The sequence below is a fragment of the Scyliorhinus torazame genome, chromosome 17 (assembly GCF_047496885.1).
Source record: "Scyliorhinus torazame isolate Kashiwa2021f chromosome 17, sScyTor2.1, whole genome shotgun sequence".
Taxonomy (NCBI): domain Eukaryota; kingdom Metazoa; phylum Chordata; class Chondrichthyes; order Carcharhiniformes; family Scyliorhinidae; genus Scyliorhinus; species Scyliorhinus torazame.
Window position 1 is genome coordinate 139,734,972 of NC_092723.1, and position 22,165 is coordinate 139,757,136.

The 22,165-nt window shown below is 50.8% G+C and overlaps 1 protein-coding gene across 1 annotated transcript in view; it reads left to right on the forward strand.

Annotated features, from left to right (window-relative positions):
• Positions 1-22,165, forward strand: part of LOC140394194 (UNC93-like protein MFSD11) — a 91,024-nt gene that overhangs the window by 19,796 nt on the left and 49,063 nt on the right. Inside the window, exons 8-9 of the mRNA XM_072481171.1 lie at positions 5,404-5,453; positions 12,282-12,347. Coding sequence (XP_072337272.1) covers positions 5,404-5,453; positions 12,282-12,347 — 116 coding nt within the window. The remainder of the gene's footprint in view (positions 1-5,403; positions 5,454-12,281; positions 12,348-22,165) is intronic.

Consider the following 22,165-nt stretch of genomic DNA (forward strand, 5'->3'; position numbering starts at 1 on the left):
CGGTCTTGCCATCCCAGGAATCTGGTAAATCTTCGCTGCACTCCTTCCTTAGCAAACAAGTCCTTCCTCAGATAAGGAGATCAAAGCTGCACACAATATTCCAAACGTGGTCTCAGCAAGGCCCTGTATAATTGCAGCAAGACATCCCTGCTCCTGTACTCAAATCCACTTCCTATGAAGGCCAACATACAATTTGCCTTCTTTACTGCCTGTTGCACCTGCATGCTTACCATCAGCGACTGGTGTCCAAGGACACCCAGGTCTTGTTGCACATTCCCCTCACGCAATCTATAGCCACTCAGTTAATAATCTGCCTTCCTGTTTTTGCTACCAAAGTGGATAACCTCATTAAAATTTTTTTTTTAAAGTACCCAATTCATTTTTTCCAATTAAGGGCAATTTAGTGTGGCCAATCCACCTACCCTGCACATCTTTTGGGTTATGGGGAGAAACCCACGCAAGCACAGGGAGAATATGCAAACTCGACACGGACAGTGACCCAGAGCCGGGATCGAACCTGGGATCTCGGCGCTGTGAGGCAGCAGTGCTAACCCACTCCGCCACCGTGCTGCCCTGATAACCTCACATTTAACCACATTATGCTGCATCTGTGTTCTTCTCACGGCTCACCCTGCCTCCCAGCTTTGTGTCACCTGCAAATTCGGAGATATTAAATTTAGTTCCCTCATCTAAATCATTAGTATATATTGTGGATAGCTGGGGTCCCAGCACTGATCCTTGCGGTACCACACTAGTCACTGCCTGTCACTTGGAAAAAGACCCATTTATTCCTACTCTTTGTTTCCTGTCTACCAACCAGTTTTCTATCCATCTCAATACACTACCCCTAATCCCATGATCTTTAATTTTACACACTAATCTCTTATGTAAGACTTTGTCGAAAGCCTTCTGAAAGTACAAATAAACCACATCCACTGACTTGTCCTCATTAACTCTATTTGTTACATCTTCGAAGAATTACAGTAGATTTGTCAAGTATAATTTTCCCTTCATAAATCCATGCTAATACTGTCCGATCCTGATACTGTTTCCAAGTGCTCTGCATTTAAATCTTTTATAATGGAGTCTAGCATTTTCCCCATTACCAATGTCGGGCTGACTGGACTATAATTCCCTGTTGCCTCGCTACTTCCCTTTTTAATAGTGGGATTGCATTACTTACCATCCGATTTGTAGGAACTGTTCCAGAATCTATAGAATCTTGGAGGATGACCACCAATGCATCCACTATTTCCAGGACCACTTCCTTATGTACTCTGGAGTGAAGATTATTGAGCCCTGGGGATTTATCAGCCTTCAATCCTATCAATTTCCCCAACACCATTTCTCTATCAATATTGATTTCCTTACGTTCCTCCCTCTCACAAAACTCTGTGTTCCCCATTATTATTATTTGTGTCCTCCTTTTTGAAGACAGAACTAAAATATGTATTTAGTTGGTCAGCCATTTTGTTTGTTCCCAATTATAAATTCCCTTGTTTTTGACTGTAAGCGATCTACATTTGTGTTCACCAATATTTTCTCTTCACCTGTCTATAGAAGCTTATGCAGTCAGTTTTTATATACCCTGCAAGCTTACTCTTGTATCTATTTTCTCCTCCTTAATCAATCCCTTTTTTCTCTTTTTGCTGAATTCTAAACTGCTCCCAATCCTCAGGTCTGCTATTTTTTTATCTGGCCAATTTGTATACCTCTTCCTTGGATCTAATACTATTTCTCATTTCCCTTATAAGCTTGGTTTGGCTACCTTTCCCATTTTATTTTTGCGCCAGACAGAAATGAACAATTATTGAAGTTCACCGGTGTGCTCTTTGAATGTTTGCCATTGTCTATCCATCGTCATCCCTTTAAGTAACATTCCCAATCCATCATAGCCAACCCGTGCCTCATTTCATTGTAGTTTCCTTTATTTCGATTCAGGACCCTAGTCTCAGAATCAACTACGTCACTCCATCTTGATGAAGAATTTTATCATATTATGGTCACTTCCCCCCAAGGGGCATCTCAATACTAGATTGCCAATTATTCATTTCTCATTGTGTTCAGTGTTCAGTTTTGGTCTCCTTACTTGAGAAAGGACGTACTGGCACTGGAGGGTGTGCAGAGGAGATTCACTAGGTTAATCCCAGAGCTGAAGGGGTTGGATTACGAGGAGAGGTTGAGTCCACTGGGACTGTACTCGTTGGAATTTAGAAGGATGAGGGGGGATCTTATTGAAACATATAAAATTATGAAGGGAATAGATAGGACAGATGTGGGCAGGTTGTTTCCACTGGCGGGTGAAAGCTGAACTAGGGGGCATAGCCTCAAAATAAGGGGAAGTAGATTTAGGACTGAGTTTAGGAGGAACTTCTTCACCCAAAGGGTTGTGAATCTATGGAATTCTTTGCCCAGTGAAGCAGTAGAGGCTCCTTCATTAAATGTTTTTAAGATAAAGATAGATCGTTTTTTGAAGAATAAAGGGACTAAGGGTTATGGTGTTCGGGCCGGAAAGTGGAGCTGAGTCCACAAAAGATCAGCCATGATCTCATTGAATGGCGGAGCAGGCCCGAGGGGCCAGATGGCCTACTCCTGCTCCTAGTTCTTATGTTCTTATGTTCTTATTACACAATACCCACTCTAAGATGGCCTGTTCCCTAGTGATTCTGAAATCGCTACCTTTGAGGTCCTACTTTTCAACTTACTTTCGAACTCCCTATGTTCCGGTTTTAGGACCTCACCCCTTTTTTACCTATGTCATTTATACTCATGTGTACCACGACCACTGGCTGTTCACCCTCCCCCTCCAGAATATCCTGCAGCTGCTCTGAGACATTCATGACCCTAGCACCAGGAAGGCAACATACCATCCTGGAGTTCCGTTTGCAGACACAGAAACGCCTTTCTATTCCCCATACAGTTTAATCCCCTATAATTATTGCGTTCCCACACTTTAAACTCCTCCCCTGTGCAGCAGAGCTTACTATGGTGCAACAAATTTGACTGTTGCTTGTTGCTGCTTTCCCCTGGGATCCATTCCCTCAACAGTATTCAAAGTGGTATATATCTGTTTTGCAGGAGATTCCTGTACTACCTGCTTAGTCCTCTTGCTCTACCTGGTGGTCAGCCATTCCCTACCTGCCTGTGGAGTCTTAGCCTGCGGTGTGACCACCTCTCTATACATGCTTCCATGATACTCTCCGCCTAGAGGATTCTCCCCAGTGTCCCCAGCCACTGCTACAGCTCTGATACCTGGGATTCCAGGAGCTGCATCTGGATACACTTCCTGCACACATGCTGGCCCGGGTACTGGAAATGTCCCTGGCTTCCCACATAGAGCAGGAGGAGCACACCATGGCTTTGAGCTCTCCTGCCATTTAAATTAAACCTTCTAGAAGATACTTAAAATCAAATATTATCAATTATTCTAAGACCCTTCGTCCCAGGTCCTCGTTACTACAGAATATAGCCCTTACAAACTATAGACCACAAAGTAAAGACCTTACAAACTATAAGCAAAAAATGTAGTAAATACGCACCTGACCATACTTACCCAATCAGCTGCTTCCATTTGCCCCACGTCACTGTTGAATCCTGACATCACCTCAGGAAGTCCAAACTCTAAGCGAGTACTCGCTCTCAGCCTTGCTCTTTCTCGTGCTCTTTTATCCCCTCAGCTCCGCTCTCAGTTTCTTTTATACTCCTGGCTCCACTCTCAGTCTTGCTCTTTTTCACACTCTTTTATCCTCCAGGCTCTGCTCTTTTTCTCACTTTTTCTTGCACTCTTCTACTCCCCGGCTCGCTCTCACTATCACTCTTTCTCAAACTCTTTTATCTCCCCTGATCAGTTCTCAGTCTCACTCTTTCCTGCACTCCTTTATTCTCCCGGCTCCGCTCTCAGCCTCGCTCTTTTTTGCGCTCTTCTATCCTCCCGGCTCCGCTCCCAGTCTCGCTCTTTCTCGTGCCCTTCTATTCTTCCGGCTCCATCTCAGTCTCATTCTTTCTTGCACTCTTTTATCCTCACAGCTCCACTCTGAGTATTGTTCTTTCTCACGCTCTTTAATGTTTCCTGCTCCACTCTCAGTCTTCTGCTTTATCGCGCTCTCTTACCCTCCCGGCTCCGCTCTTAATCTCGCGCTCTCTTACCCTCCCAGCTCCGCTCCCACTCTCACTTTTTCTCGTGCTCTCTTACCCTCTCCGCTCCATGATCCTAAGGACACAATCTACTTGCAGTTCTAAAACTAGCCACTGGAGAAGTCAGAAAGCAGCTCTACCCTGTTTCGGATAACCCTGTCTGAGATAGGGATCTCACCGTGTTGGGACTAAAATTGTGTGTCGAGCCCAAAATAAAGTATTTGAAACAAACGTATGTCAGCCTTGGCCCAATTGCTGGTGCTCTTGCCTCTGGGTTCAAGCCCCACTTTGGAGGCTTGAGCACAAAATCCAGCCTGCCACACCCTGTGCAATACTGAGGGATAAGACCATCTACTCTCTCTGGTGGATGTAAAGGATCACAGGGCACGAGTTCAAAGAAGGGTGGGGCTGTTGTCCTATTGCTTTAGTTGATGCTTACTGTTCAGTCAACACTTCATTTCCTGGTCTGGATTCTCCGATTCTGGGGCTATATCCCCACGCTGGCGTGGGAACGGTGGCATTTTACGGGAGAAACACTGTTGCAAAATAGCCACCGATTCCCCGTTTGGCTGGTGGCTAGCATGCCGGCAGAGTAGAGCACCCGGCTCTAGCTGCCGATACGCCCCGGAGAATTGGTGGGCCCGCGGCCGCGCAGTGCACGGCGGGGCCTGCAGCGGCCGTGCTGTGCAACATGGCGTCGGCCGCTCGCGGATCCGGCCCACAAAATAGTCCCCCCCCTTCGGCCGGCTCGTACGCCCCGGACCCACCCCCCCACAGTGCCTCCAGCCCCGAATAATGTCCCCCACCTGCCCGCGGATCGGCCCTCCCCCGACTGTGGCGGCGCTGGACTGGGTTCGCAGCCGTCACACCGAGTTCCCAACGGGTGAGACCACACGTCGTCGGGAACTCGGCCGGTCGGGGGTGGAGTATCGGAGGGTGGGCCTCAGGAAATGTCCTGAGGCCGTCGATACGTGGCGCAGCGTACTCCTAGAATATGCCGCTTTGGAGGGTGGGGGGGGGGGGGTGCATCGCGAACGTGTCGCGCGACCTCATTTGGGCGGGATCTTGGATTCTCCGGCCAGTCGCCGAATGCGATTTTGGAGTCGGCGACTGGAGAATCCAGCCCCCTACATTACAACATCGACTACACTGTTTAAAGCACTCTTGGACATCCAGCATTGTAAAAGGGACTATATTAATGCAAGTTCTTATATAGTCTTTACTATATTAGTCTTTACAACCGCTTGATTTGTTTCAATGTTGCTCTAGGTTTAAAGAGAAAGCGACATCTGCCATGGATCAGATCATGTCAGAGTTCTGTAAGTTGTTTCTGTGCGCCAGCAGCCAGGCTGCTCCATTCATTCTGCGTTCCTGTTAGTATTCCCAATGGAGACGTGGTTGTGATCTGACAGCACTCGGCAAGGGGGGTATGGTGGACAGTGATTGGAGGGTGTGGTGGACAGTGACTAGGAGGTCTGGTGGACAGTGATTGGAGGGTGTGGTGGACAGTGACTAGGAGGTCTGGTGGACAGTGATTGGAGGGTGTGGTGGACAGTGACTAGGAGGTCTGGTGGTTAGTGATTGAACGGTACGGTGGACAATGATTGGGGGGGGGGGCGATGCAGTGGACAGTGGTTGGGGGATATTGGTGGACAGTGATTGAGGGTTACGGTGAACAGTGGATTGGGGGGTGTACGGTGGACAGTGATTGGAGGGTTTGGTGGACAGTGATTGGAGGGTTTGGTGGACAGTGTCTAGGAGGTCCGGTGGTCAGTGATTGAAGGGTACGGTGGACAGTGGATTGGGGGGTGTACGGTGGACAGTGATTGGAGGGTTTGGTGGACAGTGTCTAGGAGGTCCGGTGGTCAGTGATTGGGGGGTATGCTGGTCAATGATTGGGGGGTCGGTGAGGTGGACAGTGATTGGGGGATATTGGTGGACAGTGATTGCAGGGTTATGGTGAACAGTGGATTTGGGGGCTGTACGGTGGACAGTGATTGGAGGGTGTGGTGGACAGTGATTGGAGGGTTTGGTGGACAGTGACTAGGAGGTCTGGTGGTTAGTGATAGAAGGGTACGGTGGACAATGATTGGGGGGGGGGGCGATGCAATGGACAGTGGTTGGGGGATATTGGTGGACAGTGATTGGAGGGTTTGGTGGACAGTGGTTGGGGGATATTGGTGGACAGTGATTGCAGGGTTACGGTGAACAGTGGATTGGGGGGTGTACGGTGGACATTGATTGGAGGGTTTGGTGGACAGTGTCTAGGAGGTCCGGTGGTCAGTGATTAAAGGGTACGGTGGACAGTGATTGGGGGGTATGGTGGACAATGATTGGGGGGTCGGTGCGGTGGACAGTGATTGGGGGATATTGGTGGACAGTGATTGCAGGGTTACGGTGAACAGTGGATTTGGGGGGTGTACAGTGGACAGTGATTGGGGGATATTCGTGGACAGTGATTGGGGGATATGGGGTCATTGATTGAAGGATACGGTGGACAATGATTGGAGGGTTACGGTGGACAGTGATTGAGGGGTATGGTGGACAGTGAATGAGGGGTATGGTGGACAGGGATTGAGGGGTATGGTGGACAGTGATTGAGGGGTATTGTGGACAGTGATTGAGGGTTATGGTGTAGTGATTGAGGGGTATGGTGGACAGTGATTGAGGGATATGGTGGACAGGGATTGGGGGGTATGGTGGACAGGGATTGAGGGGTATGGTGGACAGTGATTGAGGGGTATGGTGGACAGGGATTGAGGGGTATGGTGGACAGGGATTTGGGGATATGATGGACAGGGATTGAGGGGTATGGTGTACAGTGATTGGGGGGTATGGTGGACAGTGATTGGGGGGGTATGGTGGACAGTGATTGGGGGGTATGGTGGACAGGGATTGAGGGGTATGGTGGACAGTGATTGAGGGGTATGGTGGACAGTGATTGAGGGGTATGGTGGACAGTGATTGAGGGATATGGTGGACAGGGATTGGGGGGTATGCTGGACAGGGATTGAGGGGTATGGTGGACAGTGATTGAGGGGTATGGTGGACAGGGATTGAGGGGTATGGTGGACAGGGATTTGGGGATATGATGGACAGGGATTGAGGGGTATGGTGTACAGTGATTGGGGGGGGTGGTGGACAGTGATTGGGGGGTATGGTGGACAGTGATTGAGGGGTATGGTGGACAGTGATTGAGGGGTATGGTGGACAGTGAATGAGGGGTATGGTGGACAGGGATTGAGGGGTATGTGGACAGTGAATGAGGGATATGGTGGATAGTGATTGAGGGGTATGGTGGACAGTGATTTGGGGATATGATGGACAGGGATTGAGGGGTATGGTGTACAGTGATTGGGGGGTGTGGTGGACAGTGATTGGGGGGTATGGTGGACAGTGATTGAGGGGTATGGTGGACAGTGAATGAGGGGTATGGTGGACAGGGATTGAGGGGTATGGTGGACAGTGAATGAGGGATATGGTGGATAGTGATTGAGGGGTATGGTGGACATTGATTGGGGGTATTGTGGACAGTGATTGGGGGATATGGTGGACAGGGATTGAGGGGTATGGTGGACAGTGAATGAGGGGTATGGTGGACAGGGATTGAGGGGTATGGTGGACAGTGATTGAGGGGTATTGTGGACAGTGATTGAGGGATATGGTGTAGTGATTGAGGGGTATGGTGGACAGTGATTGAGGGATATGGTGGACAGGGATTGGGGGTATGGTGGACAGGGATTGAGGGGTATGGTGGACAGTGATTGAGGGGTATGGTGGACAGGGATTGAGGGGTATGGTGGACAGGGATTTGGGGATATGATGGACAGCGATTGAGGGGTATGGTGTACAGTGATTGGGGGGTATGGTGGACAGTGATTGGGGGGTATGGTGGACAGGGATTGAGGGGTATGGTGGACAGTGATTGGGGGGTATGGTGGACAGTGATTGAGGGGTATGGTGGACAGTGATTGAGGGGTATGGTGGACAGTGATTGAGGGATATGGTGGACAGGGATTGAGGGGTATGGTGGACAGTGATCGAGGGGTATGGTGGACAGGGATTGAGGGGTATGGTGGACAGGGATTTGGGGATATGATGGACAGGGATTGAGGGGTATGGTGTACAGTGATTGGGGGGTGTGGTCGACAGTGATTGGGGGGTATGGTGGACAGTGATTGAGGGGTATGGTGGACAGTGATTGAGGGGTATGGTTGACAGTGAATGAGGGGTATGGTGGACAGGGATTGAGGGGTATGGTGGACAGTGAATGAGGGATATGGTGGATAGTGATTGAGGGGTATGGTGGACAGTGATTGGGGGGTATGGTGGACGGTGATTGGGGGTATGGTGGACAGTGATTGGAGGGTGTGGTGGACAGTGATTGGGGGTATGGTGGACAGTGATTGGGGGTATGGTGGACAGTGATTGGAGGGTGTGGTGGACAGTGACTAGGAGGTCTGGTGGTCAGTGATTGAAGGGTATGGTGGACAATAATTAGGGGCATGGTGGACAATAATTAGGGGCATGGTGTACAGTGACTGGGGAATACGGTGTGCAGTGTCTGGGGGGTACGATGTACAGTGACTGGGGGCATACAGTGTACAATGACTGAGGGGATACGGTGTGCAGTGTCTGGGGGGTACGATGTACAGTGACTGGGGGCATACAGTGTACAATGACTGAGGGGTACAGTGTACAGTGACTGGGGGATACGGTGTGCAGTGTCTGGGGGGTACGATGTACAGTGACTGCGGGCATACAGTGTACAATGATTGAGGGGTACAGTGTACAGTGACTGGCCGGGTACGGTGTCCAATGACTGAGGGGTACAGTGTACAGTCACTGGCCGGGTACGGTGTACAGTGTCTGGAGGGTACGGTGTACAGTGACTGGCCGGGTACGGTGTACAGTGACTGGCAGGGTAAGGTGTACAGTGTCTGGGGGGGTACGGTGTACAGTGACTGGGGATTATGGTGTACAGTGTCTGGGGGTACGGTGTACAGTGACTGGCCGGGTACGGTGTACAGTGTCTGGGGAGTACGGTGTACAGTGACTGGTGTTACGGTGTACAGTGTCTGGGGGGTACGGTGTACAGTGACTGGTGTTACGGTGTACAGTGTCTGGGGGGTACGGTGTACAGTGACTGGCCGGGTACGGTGTACAGTGACTGGCCGGGTTCGGTGGACAGACACTGGGGGGTACAGTGGAAAGTGACTGGCGGGTATGGTGGACAGGGTCTGGGGGGTACGGTGTACAGTGACTGAGGGGTACAGTGTACAGTGACTGGGGGGGGGTGTACAGTGTACAGTGACTGTGGGGCACGGTGTACAGTGACTGGCCGGATACGGTGTACAGTGACTGGCCGGATTCAGTGTACAGTGACTGGCCGGATACGGTGTACAGTGACTGGTTGGGTACGGTGTACAGTGTCTGGGGATACAGTGTACAATGACTGAGGGGATACAGTGTACAGTGACTGGGGGGGTACAGTGTACAGTGACTAGCCGGGTACGGTGTACAATGACTGGCCGGGTACGGTGTACAGTGACTGGCTGGGTACGGTGTACAGTGTCTGGGGGGTACATTGTACAGTGTCTGGGGGGTACGGTGTACAGTGACTGGAGGGTACGGTGTACAGTGTCTGGGGGGTACGGTGTACAGTGACTGGCCGTGTACAGTGAAAAGTGACTGGAGGGTATGGTGGACAGTGATTGGGGGTATTGGTGGACAGTGATTCGGGGGTACAGTGTACAATGACTGGGGATACAGTGTACAGTGACTGGCCGGGTACGGTGTACAGTGACTGGCTGGGTACGGTGTACAGTGATTGGCCAGGTACGGTGTACAGTGACTGGCCGGGTACGGTGGACAATGACTGGCCGGGTACGGTGTACAGTGACTGGCTGGGTACGGTGGACAGTCACTGGGGGGTACACTGGAAAGTGACTGGCGTGTATGGTGGAGAGTGATTGGGGTGTACAGTGTACAGTGACTGGTGGGTACAGTGTACAATGACTGGGGGTACAGTGTACAATGACTGGGGGTACAGTGTACAGTGACTGGGGGGTACGGTGTACAATGCCTGGGGTTACGGTGTACAGTGTCTGGGGGATACGGTGTACAGCGACTGGAGGTACAGTGTACAATGACTGGGGGTACAGTGTACAGTGACTGGCCGCGTACGGTGGAAAGTGACTGGGGGGGTACGGTGTACAGTGACTGGGGGTACAGTGTACAGTGACTGGTAGGTACAGTGTACAGTGACTGGGGGTACAGTGTACAGTGACTGGGGGTACAGTGTACAGTGACTGGGAGGTACAGTGTACAGTGACTGGGGGTTAGGGTATACAATGCCTGGGGGGTACAATGTACAATGACTGAGGGGCGCAGTGTACAATGATTGAGGGGTACGATGTACAGTGACTGGGAGGTATGGTGTGCAGTGTACAATGACTGGTGGTACAATGTACAGTGACTGGCCCCGTATGGTGGAAAGTGACTGTGGGGTACAGTGTGCAGTGACTGGGAGGTACGATGTACAGTGACTGGGGGGTACGGTGTACAGTGACTGAAGGATATGGTATACAGTGACTGGGGGGGTACAGTGTACAGTGTCTGGGGATACGGTGTACAGTGACTGGCCGGGTATGGTGTGCAGTGACTGGGGGGTACGGTGTACAGTGACTGGGGGGTACAATGTACAGTGACGGGGGGGGTACGGTGTACAGTGACTGGCCGGGTACGGTGTACAGAGTCTGGGGGTTACAGTCTACAGTGACTGGGGGGTATGGTGTACAGTGACTGGGGGTACAGTGTACAATGACTGGGGGTACAGTGACTGGGGGGTACGGTGTACAATGACTGGGGTACGGTGTACAGTGACTGGGGGTACAGTGTACAATGACTGGGGGGTACGGTGTACAATCACTGGGGTTACGGTGTACATTGTCTGGGGGGTACGGTGTACAGCGACTGGGGGGGTACAATGTACAGTGACTGGGGGTACAGTGTACAATGACTGGGGGTACAGTGTACAGTGACTGGGGGATACGGTGTACAGTGACTGGGGGTACAGTGGACAGTGACTGGGGGGTACGGTGTACAATGACTGGGGTTACGATGTACAGTGTCTGGGGGGTACGGTGTACAGTGACTGGGGGTACAGTGTACAATGACTGAGGGTAGAGTGTACAGTGACTGAGGAGTACGGTGTACAGTGACTGGGGGCTATGGCAGGTTAGTATTTGGGGTGTGACGAGGTTGTTGTGAGAATTGGGACTGTTATGGGCCAGGGTTTAGAGAACCCCAAAGTGTATCATGGAGTTCACCTGACCCACAACTTTTAATAGATTGTGGTATGGGGAGCACACGGCCCACTCTACATGTGTGATACAGCAGAAATGGAAAAGTATTTTTTAAAGCAAAACAATGTTTATTCTATGAACGCAAGTTAACCTTTTTAAAACATACAGGGAACATCTTAGCAACCATTAATTCAAATACATCCCCCAAAGAATACAACACTAAGTAATGCTTAATCACTTCCTAAACAACATCCAGAAGACAAAAGAAACACCTTTTAACAGAAGCACATTAGGTTTACATTCACTACTGAGAACATTTATAATTCTGAATTCACCAAATGATCAAGAGATAGTCTTTTCATGGCAGAGAGATCAACAGTACACCTGCTCTGTCTGGCTTCAGCTCCAACACTGAAAACAAAACTAAAACACACCCTGCAGCAAACAGCCTAAAACGAAAGTAAAAAGCGGACAGACAGCCCAGCTCCACCCACACTTTGACATCACTGATAAACACCCATTTCTTAAAGGTACATTTCTTAAACACCCATGTCTTAAAGGTACTCTCACATGACAGGACGATCGAAGCTTCAATGAGATGCAACCCCAATGATGCATGACTAGACTCTGGAGTAACGTGTGCTGTTATTCCCATGAGGTGCAGGATATGATTCTACAAGTGGATGCAAGAAATTCTGGTGCAGGTTGAAGTAACCCTTTCATTAGTCAATGCACAGGTGTTGAAAACTGAAAACCCTGTTCCACTTCACCATTGAAGAGTAATGTAGAGTCAGGTGTGAAAACGTTCTCTCTCCTCATTCAATTCAATCTATGTTTCAGGGTCAATGTTGAGGCTATTTCGCACAAAGAACATGCTGCTACTGAGCGTGACAATAGTGTACAGTGGTGAGTAAGCTCATGTACAGTGGTGAGTTAGTATACAGCAGTGAGTAACTCTACAGTGGTGAGGGGTAATTGTGCAAAACAGTGAGTGGTGTACAGCATGAGGAGGGGTGTACAGCAGTGAGTGGTGTGCAGCAGTGAGAGGGTGTGCATACAGCAGTGAGAGGGTGTGTGTCTAGCGGTGAGAGGGTGTGTGTACAGCAGTGAGTGGTGTGCAGCAGTGAGAGGGTGTGCGTACAGCAGTGAGAGGGTGTGTGTATAGCGGTGTGAGGGTGTGTGTGTACAGCAGTGAGAATATGTGTACAGCAGTGTGTGAGTGGTGTACAGCGGTGAGAGGGTGTGTGTGTCAAGCATTGAGTGATGTACAACTGTGAGGGAGTGTGTGTACAGCAGTGAGTGGCATACAGCTGTGAGGGGGGGGGTGTATAGCAGTGAATGGTGTACAACTGTGAGAGGGTGTGTGTATACAGTGGTGAGAGGATGAATGTGTACAGCACTGAGTGGTATACAGTGGTGAGCGCGGTGAGGGGATGAATGTGTACAGCAGTGAGTGGTGTACAGCAGTGAGTGGTGTACAGCAGTGAGAGTGGCGAGGGGATGAATGTGTACAGCAGTGAGTGGTGTACAGCAGTGAGTGGTGTCCAGCAGTGAGAGTGGTGAGGGGATAAATGTGTACAGCAGTGAGTGGTGTACAGCAGTGAGAGCAGCGAGGGGATGAATGTGTACAGCAGTGAGTGGTGTACAGCAGTGAGTGGTGTCCAGCAGTGAGAGTGGTGAGGGGATAAATGTGTACAGCAGTGAGTGGTGTACAGCAGTGAGTGGTATACAGCAGTGAGAGTGGTGAGGGGATGAATGTGTACATCAGTGACTGGTGTACAGCAGTGAGTGGTGTACAGCGGTGAGTGGTGTACAGCAGTGAGAGTAGTGAGGGGATGTATGTGTACAGCAGTGAGTGGTGTACAGCAGTGAGTGGTGTACAGCAGTGACTGGTGTACAGCAGTGAGTGGTGTACAGCGGTGAGTGGTGTACAGCGGTGAGAGCGTCGAGGGGATGAATGTGTACAGCAGTGAGTGGTGTACAGCAGTGAGTGGTGTACAGCAGTGAGAGTGGTGAGGGGATGTATGTGTACAGCAGTGAGTGGTGTACAGCAGTGAGTGGTGTACAGCAGTGAGAGTGGCGAGGGGATGAATGTGTACAGCAGTGAGTGGTGTACAGCAGTGAGTGGTGTACAGCAGTGAGTGGTGTACAGCAGTGAGAGTGGTGAGGGGATGAATGTGTACAGCAGTGAGTGGTGTACAGCAGTGAGTGGTGTACAGCTGTGAGTGGTGTACAGCAATGAGTGGTGTACAGCAGTGAGTGGTGTACAGCTGTGAGTGGTGTACAGCAGTGAGAGTGGTGAAGGGATGAATGTGTACAGCAGTGAGTGGTGTACAGCAGTGAGTGGTGAACAGCAGTGAGTGGTGTACAGCAGTGAGTGGTGTACAGCTGTGAGTGGTGTACAGCAGTGAGAGTGGTGAAGGGATGAATGTGTACAGCAGTGAGTGGTGTACAGCGGCGAGTGGTGTACAGCAGTGAGAGCGGTGAGGGGATAAATGTGTCCAGCAGTGAGTGGTGTACAGCAGTGAGTGGTGTACAGCGGCAAGTGGTGTACAGCAGTGAGTGGTGTACAGCGGTGAGAGTGGTGAGGGGGTGAATGTGTACAGCAGTGACTGGTGTACAGCAGTGACAGTGGTGAAGGGATGAATGTGTACAGCAGTGAGTGGTGTACAGCAGCGAGTGGTGTACAGCAATGAGAGTGGTGAGGGGATGAATATGTACAGCAGTGAGTGGTGTACAGCAGTGAGTGGTGTACAGCGGCGAGTGGTGTACAGCAATGAGAGTGGTGAAGGGATGAATGTGTACAGCAGTGAGTTGTGTACAGCAATGAGAGTGGTGAGGGGATGAATGTGTACAGCAGTGAGTGGTGTACAGCAGTGAGTGGTGTACAGCGGCGAGTGGTGTACAGCAGTGAGAGCAGCGAGGGGATGAATGTGTACAGCAGTGAGTGGTGTACAGCGGCAAGTGGTGTACAGCAATGAGAGTGGTGAAGGGATGAATGTGTACAGCAGTGAGTTGTGTACAGCAATGAGAGTGGTGAGGGGGTGAATGTGTACAGCAGTGAGTGGTGTACAGCAGTGAGTGGTGTACAGCGGCAAGTGGTGTACAGCAGTGAGAGCGGCGAGGGGATGAATGTGTACAGCAGTGAGTGGTGTACAGCAGTGAGTGGTGTACAGCGGCGAGTGGTGTACAGCAGTGAGTGGTGTACACCAGTGAGTGGTGTACAGCAGTGAGAGTTGTGAAGGGATGAATGTGTACAGCAGTGAGTGGTGTACAGCGGTGAGAGCGGCGAAGGGATGAATGTGTACAGCAGTGAGTGGTGTACAGCAGTGAGTGGTGTGCAGCAGTGAGAGCGGCGAGGGGATGAATGTGTACAGCAGTGAGTGGTGTACAGCAGTGAGTGGTGTACAGTGGTGAGAGGGGTGAGGGGATGAATGTGTACAGCAGTGAGTGGTGTACAGCAGTGAGTGGTGTACAGCAGTGAGTGGTGTACAGCGGTGAGAGCGGCGAGGGGATGAATGTGTACAGCAGTGAGTGGTGTACAGCAGTGAGAGTGGCGAGGGGATGAATGTGTACAGCAGGGAGTGGTGTACAGCGGTGAGAGCAGCGAGGGGATGAATGTGTACAGCAGTGAGTGGTGTACAGCAGTGAGTGGTGTACAGCAGTGAGAGTGGCGAGGGGATGAATGTGTACAGCAATGAGTGGTGTACAGCAGTGAGAGTGGTGAGGGAATAAATGTGTACAGCACTGAGTGGTGTACAGCAGAGAGTGGTGAGGGGATGTATGTGTACAGCAGTGAGAGTGGCGAGGGGATGAATGTGTACAGCAGTGAGTGGTGTACAGCAGTGAGAGTGGCGAGGGGATGAATGTGTACAGCAGTGAGTGGTGTACAGCAGTGAGTGGTGTACAGCGGTGAGAGGGGTGAGGGGATAAATGTGTACAGCAGTGAGTATGTACAGCAGTGAGAGTGGCAAGGTAATAAATGTGTACAGTGGTGAGTGGTGTACAGCAGTGAGTGGTGAGGGGATGAATGTGTACAGCCGTGAGTGGTGTACAGCAGTGAGTGGTGTACAGTAGTGAGTGATGAGGGGATGAATGTGTACAGGAGTGAGTGGTGTACAGCAGTGAGTGATATACAGCAGTGACAGTGGTGAAGGGATGTATGTGTACAGCAGTGGGTGGTATACAGCAGTGAGTGGTGTACAGCAGTGAGAGTGGTGAGGGGATGTATGTGTACAGCAGTGAGTGGTGTACAGCAGTGAGAGTGGTGAGGGGATGTATGTGTACAGCAGTGAGTGGTGTACAACAGTGAGTGGTGTACAGCGGTGAGAGTGGTGAAGGGATGAATGTGTACAGCAGTGAGTGGTGTACAGCAATGAGTGGTGTACAGCAGTGAGAGTGGTGAGGGGATGTATGTGTACAGCAGTGAGTGGTATACAGCAATGAGTGGTGTACAGCAGTGAGTGGTGTACAGCGGTGAGAGTGGTGAAGGGATGTATGTGTACAGCAGTGAGTGGTGTACAGCAATGAGTGGTGTACAGCAGTGAGAGTGGTGAGGGGATGTATGTGTACAGCAGTGAGTGGTGTACAGCAATGAGTGGTGTACAGCAGTGAGAGTGGTGAGGGGATGTATGTGTACAGCGGTGAGTGGTGTCCAGCAGTGAGTGGTGAACAGCGGTGAGAGTGGTGAAGGGATGCATGTGTACAGCAGTGAGTGGTGTCCAGCAGTGAGTGGTGAACAGCGTTGAGAGTGGTGAAGGGATGCATGTGTACAGCAGTGAGTGGTGTACAGCAATGAGTGGTGTACAGCGGTGAGAGTGGTGAAGGGATGAATGTGTACAGCAGTGAGTGGTGTACAGCGGTGAGAGGGGTGAGGGGATAAATGTGTACAGCAGTGAGTGGTGTACAGCGGTGAGAGCGGCAAGGTAATTAATGTGTACAGCAGTGAGTGGTGTACAGCAGTGAGTGGTGAGGGGATGAATGTGTACAGCAGTGAGTGGTGTACAGCAGTGAGTGGTGTACAGCAGTGAGTGATGAGGGGATGAATGTGTACAGGAGTGAGTGGTGTACAGCAGTGAGTGATGTACAGCAGTGACAGTGGTGAAGGGATGTATGTGTACAGCAGTGAGTGGTGTACAGCAATGAGCGGTGTACAGCAGTGAGAGTGGTGAGGGGATGTATGTGTACAGCAGAGAGTGGTGTACAGCAATGAGTGGTGTACAGCGGTGAGAGTGGTGGAGGGATGAATGTGTACAGCAGTGAGTGGTGTACAGCAATGAGTGGTGTACAGCAGTGAGAGTGGTGAGGGGATGTATGTGTACAGCAGTGAGTGGTGTACAGCGGTGAGAGTGGTGAAGGGATGTATGTGTACAGCAGTGAGTGGTGTACAGCAATGAGTGGTGTACAGCAGTGATAGTGGTGAGGGGATGTATGTGTACAGCAGTGAGTGGTGTAAAGCAATGAGTGGTGTACAGCAGTGAGAGTGATGAAGGGATGAATGTGTACAGCAGTGAGTGGTGTACAGCAGTGAGAGTGGTGAGGGAATAAATGTGTACAGCAGTGAGTGGTGTACAGCAGAGAGTGGTGAGGGGATGTATGTGTACAGCAGTGAGAGTGGCGAGGGGATGAATGTGTACAGCAGTGAGTGGTGTACAGCAGTGAGTGGTGTACAGCAGTGAGAGTGGCAAGGTAATAAATGTGTACAGTGGTGAGTGGTGTACAGCAGTGAGTGGTGAGGGGATGAATGTGTACAGCAGTGAGTGGTGTACAGCAGTGAGTGGTGTACAGTAGTGAGGGATGAGGGGATGAATGTGTACAGGAGTGAGTGGTGTACAGCAGTGAGTGATGTACAGCAGTGACAGTGGTGAAGGGATGTATGTGTACAGCAGTGGGTGGTATACAGCAGTGAGTGGTGTACAGCAGTGAGAGTGGTGAGGGGATGTATGTGTACAGCAGTGAGTGGTGTACAGCAGTGAGAGTGGTGAGGGGATGTATGTGTACAGCAGTGAGTGGTGTACAACAGTGAGTGGTGTACAGCGGTGAGAGTGGTGAAGGGATGAATGTGTACAGCAGTGAGTGGTGTACAGCGGCGAGTGGTGTACAGCAGTGAGAGTGGTGAGGGGATGTATGTGTACAGCAGTGAGTGGTGTACAGCGGTGAGAGTGGTGAAGGGATGTATGTGTACAGCAGTGAGTGGTGTACAGCAATGAGTGGTGTACAGCAGTGAGAGTAGTGAGGGGATGTATGTGTACAGCAGTGAGTGGTGTACAGCAATGAGTGGTGTACAGCAGTGAGAGTGGTGAGGGGATGTATGTGTACAGCAGTGAGTGGTGTACAGCAGTGAGTGGTGTACAGCAGTGATAGTGGTGAGGGGATGTATGTGTACAGCAGTGAGTGGTGTACAGCGGTGAGAGTGGTGAAGGGATGTATGTGTACAGCAGTGAGTGGTGTACAGCAATGAGTGGTGTACAGCAGTGAGAGTGGTGAGGGGATGTATGTGTACAGCAGTGAGTGGTGTACAGCAGTGAGAGTGGTGAGGGGATGAATGTGTACAGGAGTGAGTGGTGTACAGCGGTGAGAGTGGTGAAGGGATGTATGTGTACAGCAGTGAGTGGTGTACAGCGGTGAGAGTGGTGAAGGGATGTATGTGTACAGCAGTGAGTGGTGTACAGCAATGAGTGGTGTACAGCAGTGAGAGTGGTGAGGGGATGAATGTGTACAGGAGTGAGTGGTGTACAGCAGTGAGTGGTGTACAGCAGTGAGTGATGAGGGGATGAATGTGTACAGGAGTGAGTGGTGTACAGCAGTGAGTGATGTACAGCGGTGAGAGTGGTGAGGGGATGTATGTGTACAGCAGTGAGTGGTGTACAGCAATGAGTGGTGTACAGCAGTGAGTGGTGTACAGCGGTGAGAGTGGTGAAGGGATGTATGTGTACAGCAGTGAGTGGTGTACAGCAATGAGTGGTGTACAGCAGTGAGAGTGGTGAGGGGATGTATGTGTACAGCAGTGAGTGGTGTACAGCAATGAGTGGTGTACAGCAGTGAGTGGTGTACAGCGGTGAGAGTGGTGAAGGGATGTATGTGTACAGCAGTGAGTGGTGTACAGAAATGAGTGGTGTACAGCAGTGAGAGTGGTGAGGGGATGTATGTGTACAGCAGTGAGTGGTGTACAGCAATGAGTGGTGTACAGCAGTGAGAGTGGTGTGGGGATGTATGTGTACAGCGGTGAGTGGTGTCCAGCAGTGAGTGGTGAACAGCGGTGAGAGTGGTGAAGGGATGCATGTGTACAGCAGTGAGTGGTGTACAGCAATGAGTGGTGTACAGCGGTGAGAGTGGTGAAGGGATGAATGTGTACAGCAGTGAGTGGTGTACAGCGGTGAGAGGGGTGAGGGGATAAATGTGTACAGCAGTGAGTGGTGTACAGCGGTGAGAGCGGCAAGGTAATTAATGTGTACAGCAGTGAGTGGTGTACAGCAGTGAGTGGTGAGGGGATGAATGTGTACAGCAGTGAGTGGTGTACAGCAGTGAGTGGTGTACAGCAGTGAGTGATGAGGGGATGAATGTGTACAGGAGTGAGTGGTGTACAGCAGTGAGTGATGTACAGCAGTGACAGTGGTGAAGGGATGTATGTGTACAGCAGTGAGTGGTGTACAGCAATGAGCGGTGTACAGCAGTGAGAGTGGTGAGGGGATGTATGTGTACAGCAGTGAGTGGTGTACAGCAATGAGTGGTGTACAGCGGTGAGAGTGGTGGAGGGATGAATGTGTACAGCAGTGAGTGGTGTACAGCAATGAGTGGTGTACAGCAGTGAGAGTGGTGAGGGGATGTATGTGTACAGCAGTGAGTGGTGTACAGCGGTGAGAGTGGTGAAGGGATGTATGTGTACAGCAGTGAGTGGTGTACAGCAATGAGTGGTGTACAGCAGTGATAGTGGTGAGGGGATGTATGTGTACAGCAGTGAGTGGTGTAAAGCAATGAGTGGTGTACAGCAGTGAGAGTGATGAAGGGATGAATGTGTACAGCAGTGAGTGGTGTACAGCAGTGAGAGTGGTGAGGGAATAAATGTGTACAGCAGTGAGTGGTGTACAGCAGAGAGTGGTGAGGGGATGTATGTGTACAGCAGTGAGAGTGGCGAGGGGATGAATGTGCACAGCAGTGAGTGGTGTACAGCAGTGAGTGGTGTACAGCAGTGAGAGTGGCAAGGTAATAAATGTGTACAGTGGTGAGTGGTGTACAGCAGTGAGTGGTGAGGGGATGAATGTGTACAGCAGTGAGTGGTGTACAGCAGTGAGTGGTGTATAGTAGTGAGGGATGAGGGGATGAATGTGTACAGGAGTGAGTGGTGTACAGCAGTGAGTGATGTACAGCAGTGACAGTGGTGAAGGGATGTATGTGTACAGCAGTGGGTGGTATACAGCAGTGAGTGGTGTACAGCAGTGAGAGTGGTGAGGGGATGTATGTGTACAGCAGTGAGTGGTGTACAGCAGTGAGAGTGGTGAGGGGATGTATGTGTACAGCAGTGAGTGGTGTACAACAGTGAGTGGTGTACAGCGGTGAGAGTGGTGAAGGGATGAATGTGTACAGCAGTGAGTGGTGTACAGCGGCGAGTGGTGTACAGCAGTGAGAGTGGTGAGGGGATGTATGTGTACAGCAGTGAGTGGTGTACAGCGGTGAGAGTGGTGAAGGGATGTATGTGTACAGCAGTGAGTGGTGTACAGCAATGAGTGGTGTACAGCAGTGAGAGTGGTGAGGGGATGTATGTGTACAGCAGTGAGTGGTGTACAGCAATGAGTGGTGTACAGCAGTGAGAGTGGTGAGGGGATGTATGTGTACAGCAGTGAGTGGTGTACAGCAGTGAGTGGTGTACAGCAGTGATAGTGGTGAGGGGATGTATGTGTACAGCAGTGAGTGGTGTACAGCGGTGAGAGTGGTGAAGGGATGTATGTGTACAGCAGTGAGTGGTGTACAGCAATGAGTGGTGTACAGCAGTGAGAGTGGTGAGGGGATGTATGTGTACAGCAGTGAGTGGTGTACAGCAGTGAGAGTGGTGAGGGGATGAATGTGTACAGGAGTGAGTGGTGTACAGCAGTGAGTGGTGTACAGCAGTGAGTGATGAGGGGATGAATGTGTACAGGAGTGAGTGGTGTACAGCAGTGAGTGATGTACAGCGGTGAGAGTGGTGAGGGGATGTATGTGTACAGCAGTGAGTGGTGTACAGCAATGAGTGGTGTACAGCAGTGAGTGGTGTACAGCGGTGAGAGTGGTGAAGGGATGTATGTGTACAGCAGTGAGTGGTGTACAGCAATGAGTGGTGTACAGCAGTGAGAGTGGTGAAGGGATGTATGTGTACAGCGGTGAGTGGTGTACAGCAGTGAGTGGTGTACAGCGGTGAGAGTGGTGAAGGGATGAATGTGTACAGCAGTGAGTGGTGTACAGCGGTGAGAGTGGTGAAGGGATGCATGTGTACAGCAGTGAGTGGTGTACAGCAATGAGTGGTGTACAGCAGTGAGAGTGGTGAGGGGATGTATGTGTACAGCAGTGAGTGGTGTACAGCAATGAGTGGTGTACAGCAGTGAGTGGTGTACAGCAATGAGTGGTGTACAGCGGTGAGAGTGGTGAAGGGATGTATGTGTACAGCAGTGAGTGGTGTACAGCAATGAGTGGTGTACAGCAGTGAGAGTGGTGAGGGGATGTATGTGTACAGCAGTGAGTGGTGTACAGCAATGAGTGGTGTACAGCAGTGAGAGTGGTGAGGGGATGTATGTACAGCAGTGAGTGGTGCACAGCAATGAGTGGTGTACAGCAGTGAGTGGTGTACAGCGGTGAGAGTGGTGAAGGGATGTATGTGTACAGCAGTGAGTGGTGTACAGCAATGAGTGGTGTACAGCAGTGAGAGTGGTGAGGGGATGTATGTGTACAGCAGTGAGTGGTGTACAGCAATGAGTGGTGTACAGCAGTGAGAGTGGTGAGGGGATGTATGTGTACAGCGGTGAGTGGTGTACAGCAGTGAGTGGTGTACAGCGGTGAGAGTGGTGAAGGGATGAATGTGTACAGCAGTGAGTGGTGTACAGCAATGAGTGGTGTACAGCAGTTAGAGTGGTGAGGGGCTGTATGTGTACAGCAGTGAGTGGTGTACAGCAGTGAGAGTGGCGAGGGGATGAATGTGTACAGCAGTGAGTGGTGTACAGCAGTGAGAGTGGCGAGGGGATGAATGTGTACAGCAGTGAGTGGTGTACAGCAGTGAGTGGTGTACAGCGGTGAGAGGGGTGAGGGGATAAATGTGTACAGCAGTGAGTGGTGTACAGCAGTGAGAGTGGCAAGGTAATAAATGTGTACAGTGGTGAGTGGTGTACAGCAGTGAGTGGTGAGGGAATGAATGTGTACAGCAGTGAGTGGTGTACAGCAGTGAGTGGTGTACAGTAGTGAGTGATGAGGGGATGAATGTGTACAGGAGTGAGTGGTGTACAGCAGTGAGTGATGTACAGCAGTGACAGTGGTGAAGGGATGTATGTGTACAGCAGTGGGTGGTATACAGCAGTGAGTGGTGTACAGCAATGAGAGTGGTGAGGGGATGTATGTGTACAGCAGTGAGTGGTGTACAGCAGTGAGAGTGGTGAGGGGATGTATGTGTACAGCAGTGAGTGGTGTACAACAGTGAGTGGTATCCAGCGGTGAGAGTGGTGAAGGGATGAATGTGTACAGCAGTGAGTGGTGTACAGCAATGA